A 15,621-nucleotide genomic window follows, 5' to 3' on the forward strand; every position below is an offset into this window, starting at 1 on the left:
AGGTTGTGTGTGGGATTACAATTCAGCTCCATTCGCTTCAATGTAATTTTGCTACAAGAGTGGTGTGTTTCTGAAAGAAAATGTCCAAGTTTTTCTAATCCTAAATAGGAGTCCTCTGACCTGCTGATAGTTCCCCTTAAAAGTCTTGTTTTACTGATAGCCTCAGATGTTAGATGCAAAGATTACAAGTAAAACTGGGAATATGCTGCCATCTAGTGGCAGTTACTGATTACTGCCACTAATGATATGAAAGTATTTAGGAGAATGACACATTGCCCTATTTAAACCCCAAAAATACAAATGTTGGGGGGACACAGTAAGAATAATGCCTTGATCAAAATGTATACTAAATATATAGAGCAAACTGCTCCTGAATGTAATATGGTTATAAACAATTAGCTATTGTAAAGGGTTTCATGTGCAGCACATTGCTCCTACATCATGTGTTATGGATTTATTTTATTATCTCACTAAATCCTGACTCTATCCAATGTTTGTCACTCATTTTAACTACAGAAATCAGAAACTGACCGCTCTCAATAAGCAGATATTTTCTATTTGGTGACATTATACTGACTGAATTGTTGCATAACTAAGTGCATTGTCTCTTTAAGAAAACTTCCCCTACCTGTCTATTGCATTATAGCCGCCAGCTTCTTTACAGTATATTTACTTCATTTTTGCTTTTGTTAACAGAAAATTAGCAAAATTAGAACAAATATGTTGTGTTAAGTAAATATATAGTAAAAAAAGCTGGTGGCTATAATGCTGAAGGGGAAGGGGATTGTGTCTATTGAATTTTAGCCACCAGCTTCTTTACAGTATATTTACTTAATACAGCATATTTTTGTTTTACTTTTGTCTATTTTTTGTTTACAAAAGCAAAAATGAAAATAAAATGGGCTATTTTAAGTTAATATACTGTAAAGAAGCTGGCGGCTATAATGCAATAGACATGATCCCCGATCCTTACGATGGTAAGTATAATATCACCCCCACCTCCCCCAACAAGGCACAGTCTGGCCCCCAGGAGGTTAACTAAGGGCCCTATTCCACCGGACGATTATCGTTAGCATAATCGTTAACGATTAACGATCTCAAACGACCGCTATTGCGAAAGACCTGAAAACGTTCACTCATTTCCATGGAACGATAATCGTTACTTATGATCGTAATTGTGATCGTTTCTTCTTCCGTATTTCTTCGCTATTGCGTTCGTATCTATTGCGAACGACCGAACGATGTCTTATTCAATGCGAACGATTTGCGAACGTTTTGCGAACGAGCAACGATAAAAATAGGTCCAGGCCTTATAAAGCGATCAACGATTTCTCGTTCGGTCGTTAATCGTTACTGCATTTCAACCGAACGATTATCGTTTAGATTCGAACGATTTAACGATAATCTGAACGATAATCGTCCGGTGGAATAGGGCCCTAAACCCTTCTGGGGGCCTGACTGTCACTTTAGATTAACCAGGTATCCTCCACTATGTTTGAATACTCGAGGATGGGGGCTCCCTACAGCTTGTTGAAAGGCCTCTCAAAACCTTTCAACAAGCTTTTTTTTTTTATAGTGAGCGCTTGAGCAGTAAGCATACTCACTCGAGTATAGACTACTTTCAATTACCCCTATAATCGAGCAAATACTACACTGGAACAAGGGTGCTCGCTTATCTCTATTTAAGACCTTTGTTGCATTTTGTCATAATGTATGAATGTAATGGTATAGACAATAATATTATAATAAATCTAAACAAAAGTTTTAATAAGAGTTTTCTTTTATTCGCAGTCGAACAACAAGAGCCAGCAAGTGTAACACTGAACGAGGAAGCAGCTGAAAACATGGGGGTTGTGCACAATGATACAACTACAAAAGAAACTGCAAAGGAAGACGGACAGGTAGAGACCCCAGAAGCCAGTGACACAACACCAGAGACTGAGGAGAAAGAAGAATCCCCAGACAAAGCCAATGAAAACCAAAACAACGAAGTGGGGTTCAAGAAAGTCTTTAAATTTGTGGGCTTTAAATTTACAGTGAAGAAGGACAAAACTGAGAAAACTGAACCCGTACAACTCCTAACTGTGAAAAAAGATGAAGCGGAAGTAAATGGCACAGACAATCACGAGGAACATATCGATACCAGCGATGAGGGAAAGACAGAAATCCAGCAGGAGACCAAAGATAGCGGGCAGCCTGCCGAGAGTCCAGATAAACCAGATGAAGCTGCTGAAAGTCCAATTGAAACTCCTGAAGAAAATCAGAAGAAGGTGGAAGAATCCGAGGTAGAAAAAGATAAAAAGTCCCCAGAGTCGCCTACAAATCCTGTTGTCACTGAGACATCTTCTCCGTTTAAAAGATTTTTTACACAAGGATGGGCCGGGCTAAGAAAAAAGACAAGCTTTAGGAAGTCAAAGGAAGAAGACCCGCAGGAGGTGGAGAAACATATCAAAGCTAAGGAGCAGGAAAAGGCTGAGGTACCCGAGGCTGTAAAAGAGGAGAACACAACTGAAGCACAAGCAGCGGAAGAGCATTCTGTGCCACAGGAAATAAGCAAATCTTCAAGTGAAGAGTCCAAGGTGTCTACCGAGGAAAAGAATGAACCTGCAGCTGAAGAAGAGCCAAAGGAAGAGGAACCCAAACCTCCTAGTGAAGCAGAATCCAAGTTAGAAGAAGCTGCAAAAGTAGATGTGGAGGTTTCCCCAGTAGCAGAAGTTATAGAACTTGTACCGGAAGTAGCAACTGCTGTGCCAGAAGCAGCCGCACTGCCGCCCGAGGTTAAAGCTGAAGCTGATGCTGTGGAAGACAAAGTTGAAACCCAGATAACTGCTGACGTTGCTGCTGCTATCCTTCCACCTGCAGAAGAAAAAAGTGAGGAGCTGCAAGGAACATCTGCGTCTGGAGCTCTGGATAGTGATCAGCAACAGTTGACTTCAAGTACTGAATGCAAAGAGCTGGAAAAAAGTCAAGAAGCTGTCACTACTGAAGCTGAACTGTTGTCATCACAAGAAAAAGCCAAAATTCAAGGCAGTCCATTAAAAAAGCTTTTCAGCAGCTCTGGGTTAAGGAAACTGTCAGGGAAGAGGTCTAAGAGTAAAAAAGAAGATGAAAGCAAAGTAGAAGCTACAACAGAAGTTGTTTCACCGGAGTCACCAGAGGCTCCAGAAGTAGATGGTGGAGATAGCTCCCCGTCCTCTCCTGAAGAATCAACAGAGATATCCCCCACAGAAAAACCAACAGAGGACGTACAGGCTGCAGAAGGGGATGGGGAAGGTGCAACGTCTGATGGTGAAAGGAAAAAAGACGGAATCACACCATGGGCTTCATTTAAGAAACTTGTTACACCAAAACGACGGCCAAAGCGACCATCTGAAAGTGATAAAGAGGATGAGGTCGAAAAACCAAAATCTTCTACCATGTCTTCGACTGATAGTGCTGGCGCTGTTGAAAATCAGGAAGAACCTAAGGAAACCAACGAAGAGCAAAAACTTGAAAAAAGCACAGAAGAAAATAAGAAGAAAGTCGACAACTCAGTGTCATGGGAAGCTTTAATATGTGTTGGTTCTGCCAAGAAGAGAGCAAGAAAGACTTCTGATTCAGATGAAGAAGAAGGAATAAAATCTCAAGATGACCACAAGAAGACTGAAGAAGTTGTGCCACCTAAAGAGACTGATTCTGAAAGCCCTATTACAAGTTCACAAGAACAACAGATCCAAGAAAGTACATCACCAGATCAAGCTGGTAGTCCTACAGAAGGGTCTACCTGGCAATCTTTTAAAAGACTTGTGACTCCTAGACGCAAGTCAAGAACAAGAGTAGAAGAGAAAACTGATGAAACTGCTACAGCAGCCAATGCAGAACAGTCAACCTCAGAGGGTGAAGCTGGAAAAGAAGAAACTTGGGTTTCGTTCAAGAAACTGATTCCAGGACGAAAGAAGAAAAAATCTGACGGCAAACAAGAACACCCTCCTAATAGTGAAGCTGGTCAGCCATTGAGTGAAGCTACAGAAGACGATTCGGATGAACCTGCAGTTGTTCCTTTAGCAGAGTTTGATGCTGCAGAGCAGGAAAAGCTTGATGCTCAAAAATCACTTGAAGAAACTCAACCAAGTGTTGTAGAAGAACAAGAAAAATCTACTGAAGAGCTTATTCATGCAGTGACAGTCACTGTGATAGAAGGAGAAAGAGCCGTCACCAGTCTTGAGGAAAGGTCTCCATCCTGGATTAGTGCAACTGTTTCTGAATCTATTGAGCATGCAAAAGAAACGGAAGAAGCCACAGAAATAATAAAACCAGAGGTCACTGTGGAAGAATCCATAGTGTTAAGCACAGTCCCCCAAGTTATGACAGAAGGGCCAAACACAATACTCAATGAGATGGAGTTAACATCTGAAGCTTTGACTGCACTGGAGGAAGCGATAGAAAATTCATGCACTGAAGAGACAACTGAAATGATATCTGCTGTCTCACAGTTGGGGGAGTCTGTTGTTTCCACTGAAGATGCTACACCTGTGCCAGAGGAGGATACAAGTCTAAAGACTTTAGAAGAACAAAAGAAGCACACTGAAAGTATACTACATGAAGCAGCAGAAAAGGCAAAGCTAACAATTGATACTCTACAACTGCAACCATCTCAAGATGGGACTTCTGAGCAGGTCTCCCCTTCCGGGGCCAGTGAGATAGTTTCCAAGTCTGCTCCACTTTGTGTTGAGGAACAAACAGATTTAACTCCTGTTTGCTCGGAAGATCCAGATGATACATTTACAATAGTAAGTGCTGAAGAGACTGTTGAACAAATTTGTGTTTCTGTCACTGAGACAACTAAGGAAAGTGTTATTACTTCTGAACCTGTGCAGAATGAGGTTAAGGCCCCGATTGCCACTTTAGAGCAAACAGTTGAAGCTGTTAACGTTTGTGTTAGTGCTTTAACTTCAGAAGTAGAAGAGGCTGATAAATCATCAATCGTGGTGAGTGATGAGAAAAATGAGCAGACTCTAACAAATGAAATACAACCTGAAGAAGATGTGCCTGTATCAAGTGAAATACAACCTGAAGAAGCTGCACCTGTATCAAGTGAAATACAACCTGAAGAAGCTGCACCTGTATCAAGTGAAATAAAAGCAGAAGAAGCTGTACCTGTATCAAGTGAAATACAACCTGAAGAAGCTGTACCTGTATCAAGTGAAATACAACCTGAAGAAGCTGCACCTGTATCAAGTGAAATACAACCTGAAGAAGCTGCACCTGTATCAAGTGAAATACAACCTGAAGAAGCTGCACCTGTATCAAGTGAAATACAACCTGAAGAAGCTGCACCTGTATCAAGTGAAATACAACCTGAAGAAGCTGTACCTGTATCAAGTGAAATACAACCTGAAGAAGCTGTACCTGTATCAAGTGAAATACAACCTGAAGAAGCTGCACCTGTATCAAGTGAAATACAACCTGAAGAAGCTGCACCTGTATCAAGTGAAATACAACCTGAAGAAGCTGTACCTGTATCAAGTGAAATACAACCTGAAGAAGCTGTACCTGTATCAAGTGAAATACAACCTGAAGAAGCTGCACCTGTATCAAGTGAAATACAACCTGAAGAAGCTGTACCTGTATCAAGTGAAATACAACCTAAACAGACTGTACCTGTATCAAATGAAATACAACCTGAAGAAGCTGTATCTGTATCAAGTGAAATAAAAGTGGAAGAAGCTGCACCTGTATCAAGTGAAATCCATCCTGAAGAAGCTGTACCTGTATCAAGTGAAATACAACCTGAAGAAGCTGTACCTGTATCAAGTGAAATACAACCTGAAGAAGCTGTATCTGTATCAAGTGAAATAAAAGTGGAAGAAGCTGCACCTGTATCAAGTGAAATACAACCTGAAGAAGCTGTACCTGTATCAAGTGAAATCCATCCTGAAGAAGCTGTACCTGTATCAAGTGAAATACAACCTGAAGAAGCTGCACCTGTATCAAGTGAAATCCATCCTGAAGAAGCTGTACCTGTATCAAGTGAAACACAATCTGAAGAAGCTGTACCTGTATCAAGTGAAATACAACCTGAAGAAGCTGTACCTGTATCAAGTGAAATAAAACCTGAAGAGGCTGTACCTGCATCAAGTGAAATACAACCTGAAGAAGCTGTACTTGTATCAAGTGAAACACAATCTGAAGAAGCTGTACCTGCATCAAGTGAAATAAAAGCAGAAGAAGCTGCACCTGCATCAAGTGAAACACAACCTGAAGAAGCTGCACCTGTATCAAGTGAAACACAACCTGAAGAAGCTGCACCTGTATCAAGTGAAATCCATCCTGAAGAAGCTGTACCTGTATCAAGTGAAATACAACCAGAAGAAGCTGCACCTGTATCAAGTGAATCACAACCTGAAGAAGCTGTACCTGTATCAAGTGAAATACAATCTGAAGAAGCTGTACCTGTATCAAGTGAAATACAACCTGAAGAAGCTGCATCTGTATCAAGTGAAATACAACCTGAAGAAGCTGCACCTGCAGCAAGTGAAATACATCCTGAAGAAGCTGCACCTGTATCAAGTGAAGCAGAGCAAGAAGCTGCACCTGTATCAAGTGAAGCAGAGCAAGAAGCAGGTACACTTATATCAAGTTCAGAACAGCCTGAAGAGATTATACTTGCATCAAGTGAAATACAGCCTGAGGAAGTTGTTACTGTGTCACCTGAGGTACAGCCTGAAGAAGTCCTATCTGTGTCAAACGAAGTGCAATCTGATGAATCTGTACCTGTATCAATCGAAGTAAAAGCTGAAGGAGCTTTATCTGTATTAACTGAGGGACAACCTGAAGAGATTGTGTCAAATGAGGTGAAACAAGAAGAATGTGTCCAGACTGAAGGGGGTGTAGGTGCATCAGATGAATTGCAGCTTGATGTTGGATCTCTGTCAAGTGAAGTAAAGAATGAAAAAGTTCCTTTTCCAGAGGTGCAGGATAAAAGTGCAGAGGAGGTGAAAATGGAGGAAACAGTGTCAGAAGGTTCTCCTGTCCCAGATGAGGTGCAATCTGAAGAAGGTGTGAACGTGCAAGTTAGAGAACAAGCTGAAGAGAACGTCTCTATAGCAGATGATAAGCAGGCTGAAGAAGGGATCACTGTGCCAGCAGAGGTGAGGGTGGAAACAGGTGCTCCAGTGTCAGGTGAGGCACAGGTTGAAGTTGGTGCCAGTGTACTAGTTGAAAGGAAGGTTGAAGAAAGTGCTCCTGTGTTAGCTGAGGTAGACAGTGAAAAAGTTGCCCCTGAATTAGCTGAGGTGCATGCCAAAGAAAGTGCCACAGTATCATGTGAGGTACAGGCTGTCAATGATGTACAAGGTGATGAAGCTAAAGATCTATCAACCGACGTGGAGCCTATGAAAATCTCCACTTTCCATTCCATAACTGTGGTTCAAATTGATGATTGCATCGCTGTATTGTCTAATGTCCAACCGGAAGAAGATTCCGCATTGTCAGGTGAGGTCCCAGCTGAAGAAAGTTCTCCAGAGTCAGTGAAGGCTGAAGAAAGTTCTCCAGAGTCAGTGAAGGCTGAAGAAAGTTCTCCAGAGTCAGTGAAGGCTGAGGAAAGTTCTCCAGAGTCAGTAAAGGCTGAGGAAAGTTCTCCAGAGTCAGTGGAGGCTGAGGAAAGTTCTCCAGAGACAGCGAAGAATGAAAAAAGTTCTCCAGAGTCAGTGGAGAATGAGGAAAGTTCTCCAGAGTCAGTAAAGGCTGAGGAAAGTTCTCCAGAGTCAGTGGAGAATGAGGAAAGTTCTCCAGAGTCAGTAAAGGCTGAGGAAAGTTCTTCAGAGTCAGTGAAGGTTGAGGAAAGTTCTCCAGATTCAGTGGAGGCTGAGGAAAGTTCTCCAGAGACAGCGAAGAATGAAAAAAGTTCTCCAGAGTCAGTGGAGAATGAGGAAAGTTCTCCAGAGCCAGCGAAGGCTGAAGAAAGTTCTTCAGAGCCAGCGAAGGTTGAAGAAAGTTCTCCAGAGTCAGTGGAGAATGAGGAAAGTTCTCCAGAGCCAGCGAAGGCTGAAGAAAGTTCTTCAGAGCCAGCGAAGGCTGAAGAAAGTTCTCAAGAGTTGGTGAAGGCTGAAGAAAGTTTTTCCGAAACGATAAAGCCTGAAGAAAGTTCTCCGGAGTCAGTTAAGGCTGAAGAAAGTTCTTCCGAGATGGTGAAGCTTGAAGAAAGTTCTTCCGAGACGGTGAAGCCTGAAGAAAGTTCTCCAGAGCCAGCGAAGGCTGAAGAGGGTTCTCTGGAGCCAGCAAAGGCTGAAGAAGGTTCTCCAGAGCCAGCGAAGGCTGAAGAAAGTTCTCCAGAGCCTGTGGAGGCTGAAAAAAGTTCTCCAGAGCCAGTGGAAGCTGAAGAAAGTTCTTCAGAGTCAGTGAAGGCTGAAGAAAGTTCTCCAGAGCCAGTGGAGGCTGAAGAAAGTTCTTCAGAGTCAGTGAAGGCTGAAGAAAGTTCTCCAGAGCCAGTGGAGGCTAAAGAAAGTTCTCCAGAGTCAGCAAAGGCTGAAGAAAGTTCTCCAGAGCCAGCGAAGGCTGAGGAAAGTTCTCCAGAGCCAGTGAAGGCTGAAGAAAGTTCTCCAGAGCCAGTGAAGGCTGAAGAAAGTTCTCCAGAGCCAGTGAAGGCTGAAGAAAGTTCTCCAGAGCCAGTGAAGGCTGAAGAAAGTTCTCCAGAGCCAGTGAAGGCTGAAGAAAGTTCTCCAGAGCCAGTGAAGGCTGAAGAAAGTTCTCCAGAGCCAGTGGAGGCTGAAGAAAGTTCTCCAGAGTCAGTAAAGGATGAAGAAAGTTCTCCAGTGCCAGTGAAGGCTGAGGAAAGTTCTCCAGAGCCAGTGGAGGCTGAAGAAAGTTCTCCAGAGTCAGTAAAGGATGAAGAAAGTTCTCCAGAGTCAGTAAAGGCTGAAGAAAGTTCTCCAGAGTCAGTAAAGGATGAAGAAAGTTCTCCAGAGCCAGTGGAGGCTGAAGAAAGTTCTCCAGAGTCAGTAAAGGATGAAGAAAGTTCTCCAGTGCCAGTGAAGGCTGAAGAAATTGTAAAAGAGTCAGATGAGGTCCAGTCTCCAGAAGTTTACCCTGTGATTCCTGCTGAAGAAATTGTTGATGCCTCAGTGTTACATGACACGCAGACTGAGGTGGGTACTGAAGAGGATCCTGAACAAATAGCTCCCATAGAAGTGGAACAAATAGGTGCTGTAAAGTCTGAAGTCTCTGAAGGGCAGGAGCAAAAGGCAAATGAAATTGTTGCTGTAACTGAGGAACATAAAGAACATCCTACTGTTGAAGAAGCCATGACTGTGACCAATGTATTGGCAGCTGAACAAGAAACGGCTGCATTACAGAATGATGACTGTCGTACTAAGAACGACAACATTGAAATAAAAGACACCACTCCAACCACAGCACAAGAAGAAGGAAAGGAATCCAAAATGGAAATTACAGAAGACAAAGTAACTCATAGTCAAGAAGAAGTTGTGGAACTGAAGGAGGAAGCTGAAGTTGTCATTACAGATATTCCAGAGGTGGAAAGCTCAGAGGCCATCGAAGCATCTGATCCAGTTACAGAAGCTGCAGTAGAAGAACAGGTCTTAGCAGAGACTGTAAAAACTATTGAAATATCCAAAGATAGCATAGAGCCTTCAGAGGTGTCCAGGGATGACACCAGATCTGAAGACAATGGCACATTGTCCAAAGTACTAGAGGATGCAGTAGAGTCCGTCTCTCACAAAGCTGCGGCCATCGTGGATGCAGCAATTGAGGCAGCTACAAACTGTTTTATTGTTGAGGCCACCAGCCAGGGAGACACACTTAAAGAAACTACTATATCTACAAAGGAAGAGCTAACGGAAGAAACCGACGTCCAAACTCTCAGCATTGAATCATGCAGTACAACCATTGTACAAAATATCATCGAAACAGCCGTGGAAACGGTCGTAAACAACATTCATATCTGTAAAACAGAAAGTGTTCAAGAACAGAACCTGGAAAATAACCTCGACTCACAAATTCAAGAAACCATAGTCGTGAGTGAGTCCATCGAATCACGTATACAGCATGAAGAACGTGTTCAAGAACAGAACCTGGAGAATAAACTCGACTCGCAACTTCAAGAAACCATAGTCGTGAGTGAGTCCATCGAATCACGTATACAGCATGAAGAACGTGTTCAAGAACAGAACCTGGAGAATAAACTCGACTCGCAACTTCAAGAAACCATAGTCGTGAGTGAGTCCATCGAATCATGTCTACAGCATGAAGAACATGAACAAGCAGTGACAAAAGGAGTACAGAATACAGGGAAAGGAGTCGAATCGTCTGTTCCAGCTCAAGAAGAGAATGAACATCAGGTGTCCACTCAGGCCTTAGAGGTGAATGCTCAGGAAAAGGCACCGACTGTTGAATCCTGAGACCTCATGTAAGTTACATAGGTGATAAGTGGTAGTGATAAGTATATAAGGATATAAAAATTGTAAAAATATTTTAGTGTTCTTAGCTGAAGAGTTGATGGCCCCTTCATGGAACTTAAATAATGTTTTTTTGTTTTAATATTGTGTTGGTTTGATTTTTTTTTTTTTTACTTGAAGTGATTTTGATGTGTCATTGAGACATTTAGAAGCGATCCAGAGTAAACTCTAGAACAAACACCAAAGAATTGGTTTAGGATAAATAAATGTATTTGTGAGTGTATACTGTTTTTGATCATGGAGGTCAAAAGCAAGGGCGCCCACACTTTTGAGTTCCACAAAAATTCAGTATACGCTCCCAAATGTGTTGAATGTGGTCACTTCTACAATGAATGGATTCCTCGGTTGGAGGCTGTATCATACTGATCGACTGGTTTTCTGACATATACCACAAGGTCAGGTTCAGATATGGAGCTAGCCTAATTTTAGCCAGTGGCTTAAGTCTAGCACTGACTCAGGACTTCTCAATGCCATGTATAAACTTTTGATAAGTTGCATAGATGTGTCAAAAGTTTAGATGAGTCGGGGTCTCAGTGTTGAGTCTCACTGTAATTGTTAGATACAGGCAGGTGATGGCCATATCTGAACCATACTCCCCTCCCGGGGTCACTGCTCAGTCTGACCGATGGCAGGAGATGGGCTCCTAAGAGTCCTAACAGAGCCCATCTCCTGACATCTGATGGACTGAGCGTCAGGCCAGGGAGGGGAGTATTTACTTGTCTAGTTTAGTAGGAAATATCCTATTTTTAGATATATACAGACTATAGACATTTTTGTCACTGGTGAGTCCAGCACCAGCGGAGATCTTTTCCATATGAAACTTCACTTTTATTGTATCGGAGTCAAAAACACCTCATCCATAGGACACGTAACACAGCAAAGGTCTGACACATAGTGACTATAGTCCCTTAATCGGACATGACTACAGAATTTTTGTTACTTTTTTTTATATAGCTAATTGGATAAAATAGTGACAAAATGTTTAAGACACAGAGAAAGCATTCGGGTATAGATGCACATGGACACGAGTCATTGCTTGGTACGCTTCTAAATCTTTTGTGTTCTTTTGTTAATATATATACAAGAAATAAGTGCAGCTGGAGTAGACTCGAGTCCGATCACTCATCATTTGAATAACGGTGGCTGAAGAAGTTGGATGCAGCCCTCGGAAAGCCGGGGAAATATGGTGTATCCATGTTTTCCAGGACTCCCTAGGGCTGCCACTGGTATTCAGATGCCAAATGATCTGACTCAAGTCCAATGCTCTAGTTGCACTTTTCTCTAGTATATAGCCTTCTGGTGTTCTGATCCAAATACAACTTTTGAACACTTTACATCGCTATTCACTTTTTTGAAATATAAACGTCTTTTTACTTTGTTCACCAGTTTGTACATTGAAAAGACTAAACTGAAGAAACGAGAATGTGAAAGCTGCTGAAGCTACCAAAGAGGTGGAAGCTGCAACGTGAAGATGGCGGACAACTCTAAACTCTGACCTCTAGCGATGGAGCGCACCCACCTTCACTGATAAGAATGAACTGTCTGACAATCCTGAGGTCTCATCGGGAGCTTCACCCAGATTTGTCCCTCGCTCTTAAATATTTAATGGTCTTTTTAAGGCTTTTCTGTGTTCTTGTTTAGAGGCCGAAGCCTAAGGAGTTCTACTCCAATTTGCCTTTTGAAGGTACCTGGCACCAAAGTCTTATGTCTGGATTAAGACTGTATGAAAAGTATATTGCCGGAGTGAAACGGTCCAAAAGCTGCAGGGGACGTCTTGTGTATTTATGTGTATATCTTCATCCTGTTTTTCATTTTAATTACTGTATATTTCTTTTTTTTTTTTAAGTATATATGTATTAAAGGAGGAAAAAACAGCAAACTAACCGAGCATACAATGCCTTACAACGGAAGCTTCCTGCATGTGATCCAGACCTAATATGATAGCCGCTTTTCCTTACCATGCAACTTGTCTAACCAAAAGCTGGAACCGGCGATGCCACAAAGCTTACCAAACCTTTGCTGTTTTATTGTCTCAAAACGAAATCTTGGTTTAACGAAAAAAAATTAAAAAAATCAGTAGAAGCTGTTTACAGTGACATTTAAATTATTACCCAAAGTTATTATAAATGATACGTACCTATATTAAGTGCACTATAAACTTTATTAAGACACGGTTTCAGTTTTGTTTTTTTACTTAGTTTTGCTTTTACATCTCTCACCTATATGATCTGTGTAGCCGCAGTTTTGCACCTGAATGATCTGCTGGGGACCAAAGTGACTCTGTCCTTCAGGAACGATGGGTTCTGGAAGTTTCCTTATTTCCGGTGCCCGCAGGTCCCGCGGAGAATCCCCAGACTTGGCTGATCTGCAGACTTTTTAATTGGCCTGTTTTTTTATGTGTCCTTCATTATGCTTCTGTACATTTTGCTAAACTGTGATTTTTAAACAATATAAGTTTAAATAAAACTTTTGCCTTTACCTGTGTTGTCATCATTTGCATTAAAATGGAAAGTTTAGAGTGCTTAAAGGAGAACTCCGGGCAGGCCTCTTTTTTTCCCCACAAGTGCTGGGGAAGGGGAGGATAAAAGAAATAAGATGCTCTCAGCTCCCCAACTCCAGGTTGGGGGCCGCATTCTGCCCATCAGGTCCCTGGCGTGAGTAAGGACCTGGGACGTGATGTGTGAGGTCCGCTCACTGACAGCTCATGCCCCGGGTCCCCACTCAGACCAGGCAGCGGCCAGGGACCCATTCGGTGGTATGCGGCCACAAGCATCGGAGCCGGGGAGGGGAGAGCATCTTATTTCTTTTATCCTCCTCTGCAATTGTGAAAAAAAGAGGTTCACCTGGACTTCTCCTTCAGGGTGCGTTCACACATAACGGATCCACAGTGGATTTCACTGCAGATCCCTGCCCTGTACACTTAATGGCAGACAAACTTGTTGCAGGATGCCCCGTCTGTAGCCTGCCCCGTTAAACCCCCCCGTCGCCGGAGCATATACATCACCTGGTCCCTGTTTCGGGGCTCCCGATGTCTTCATGTCCCGCTCAGCCAATCAGTGCCCGAAGCAAGCCGGAGCGGGGAGCAGGTGATGTATAGGCTCCGGCAGCGGGGGGGTTAACTGGGCAGGCTGCAGACATACTCAAAGTGGGATGTACATCCTGCAGCGAGTTTGTCTGCCATTGAGTGTACAGGGCAGGGATCCGCAGCGGATCTGTTACGTGTGAACACACCCTAAAAGAGGAACTATCAGTAGGTGAGACAAATCTAACCTGCTGATATGTCCCTATTGCACAGAAAAAAACAGGAGGAAGGGATGTCTCTTTTAGTGTGTCTCTTATAGTATGTCTCTTTTAGTGTGTCTTATAGTATGTCCCTTATAGTGTGTCACTTATAGTGTGTCTCTTATAGCGTGTCCCTTATAGTGTGTCTCTTATAGCGTGTCTCTTATAGCGTGTCTCTTATAGTGTGTCTCTTATAGCGTGTCTCTTATAGCGTGTCTCTTATAGCGTGTCTCTTATAGCGTGTCTCTTATAGTGTGTCTCTTATAGCGTGTCCCTTATAGTGTGTCTCTTATAGCGGGTCCCTTATAGTGTGTCACTTATAGTGTGTCTCTTATAGCGTGTCCCTTATAGTGTGTCTCTTATAGCGTGTCTCTTATAGCGTGTCTCTTATAGCGTGTCTCTTATAGCGTGTCTCTTATAGCGTGTCTCTTATAGTGTGTCTCTTATAGCGTGTCTCTTATAGTGTGTCTCTTATAGCGTGTCCCTTATAGTGTGTCTCTTATAGCGTGTCCCTTATAGTGTGTATAGTGTGTCTCTTATAGTGTGTCTCCTAACAGTCTCACCAGCTAACCGCACTGGAACGGCGGCGAGGAGGAAGGTGAGAGACGCACTATAAGGGACATACTATAAGGGACACACTATAAGAGACGCACTATAAGGGACATACTATAAGGGACACACTATAAGAGACACACTATAAGAGACACACTATAAGAGACACACTATAAGGGACACACTATAAGGGACACGCTATAAGGGACACACTATAAGGGACGCACTATAAGAGACATGCTATAAGGGACACACTATAAGGGACACGCTATAAGGGACACACTATAAGGGACACACTATAAGGAACAAACTATAAGGGACGCACTATAAGAGACATACTATAAGGGACACACTATAAGGGACACGCTATAAGAGACACACTATAAGGGACACACTATAAGAGACACACTATAAGAGACACACTATAAGGGACACACTATAAGAGACACACTATAAGGGACACACTATAAGAGACACACTATAAGAGACACACTATAAGGGACACGCTATAAGGGACACACTATAAGGGACACACTATAAGGAACAAACTATAAGGGACGCACTATAAGAGACATACTATAAGGGACACACTATAAGGGACACACTATAAGAGACACACTATAAGGGACACACTATAAGAGACACACTATAAGAGACACACTATAAGGGACACGCTATAAGGGACACGCTATAAGAGACACACTATAAGAGACACACTATAAGAGACACACTATAAGAGACACGCTATAAGAGACACACTATAAGGGACACGCTATAAGGGACACGCTAAAAGAGACATACTATAAGGGACACACTATAAGGGACACGCTATAAGGGACACGCTATAAGGGACACGCTATAAGAGACACACTATAAGGGATACACTATAAGAGACACACTATAAGGGACACACTATAAGGGACACACTATAAGAGACACACTATAAGAGACGCACTATAAGGGACATACTATAAGAGACACACTATAAGGGACACACTATAAGAGACACACTATAAGGGACACGCTATAAGGGACACGCTATAAGAGACACACTATAAGAGACACACTATAAGAGACACACTATAAGAGACACGCTATAAGAGACACACTATAAGGGACACGCTATAAGGGACACGCTATAAGGGACACGCTATAAGAGACACACTATAAGAGACACGCTATAAGGGACATACTATAAGGGACACACTATAAGAGACACACTATAAGAGACACACTATAAGGGACACGCTATAAGGGACACGCTATAAGGGACACGCTATAAGGGACACACTATAAGGGACATACTATAAGGGACACGCTATAAGAGACACAC

General features: G+C 42.5%; 1 protein-coding gene across 1 annotated transcript in view; it reads left to right on the plus strand.

Annotated features, from left to right (window-relative positions):
* The window catches only part of AKAP12 (A-kinase anchoring protein 12), a 113,206-nt gene extending 100,274 nt beyond the window's left edge, over positions 1–12,932 (plus strand). The window contains exons 3-4 of the mRNA XM_069954579.1: positions 1,792–10,405; positions 11,841–12,932. Of these exons, the coding sequence (XP_069810680.1) occupies positions 1,792–10,397 (8,606 nt within the window). The 3' untranslated portion in view covers positions 10,398–10,405; positions 11,841–12,932. The remainder of the gene's footprint in view (positions 1–1,791; positions 10,406–11,840) is intronic.
* The last annotated feature ends 2,689 nt before the right edge of the window (positions 12,933–15,621 follow it).

Source organism: Dendropsophus ebraccatus, chromosome 15 (genome assembly GCF_027789765.1).
Source record: "Dendropsophus ebraccatus isolate aDenEbr1 chromosome 15, aDenEbr1.pat, whole genome shotgun sequence".
In the NCBI taxonomy this organism is placed as follows: domain Eukaryota; kingdom Metazoa; phylum Chordata; class Amphibia; order Anura; family Hylidae; genus Dendropsophus; species Dendropsophus ebraccatus.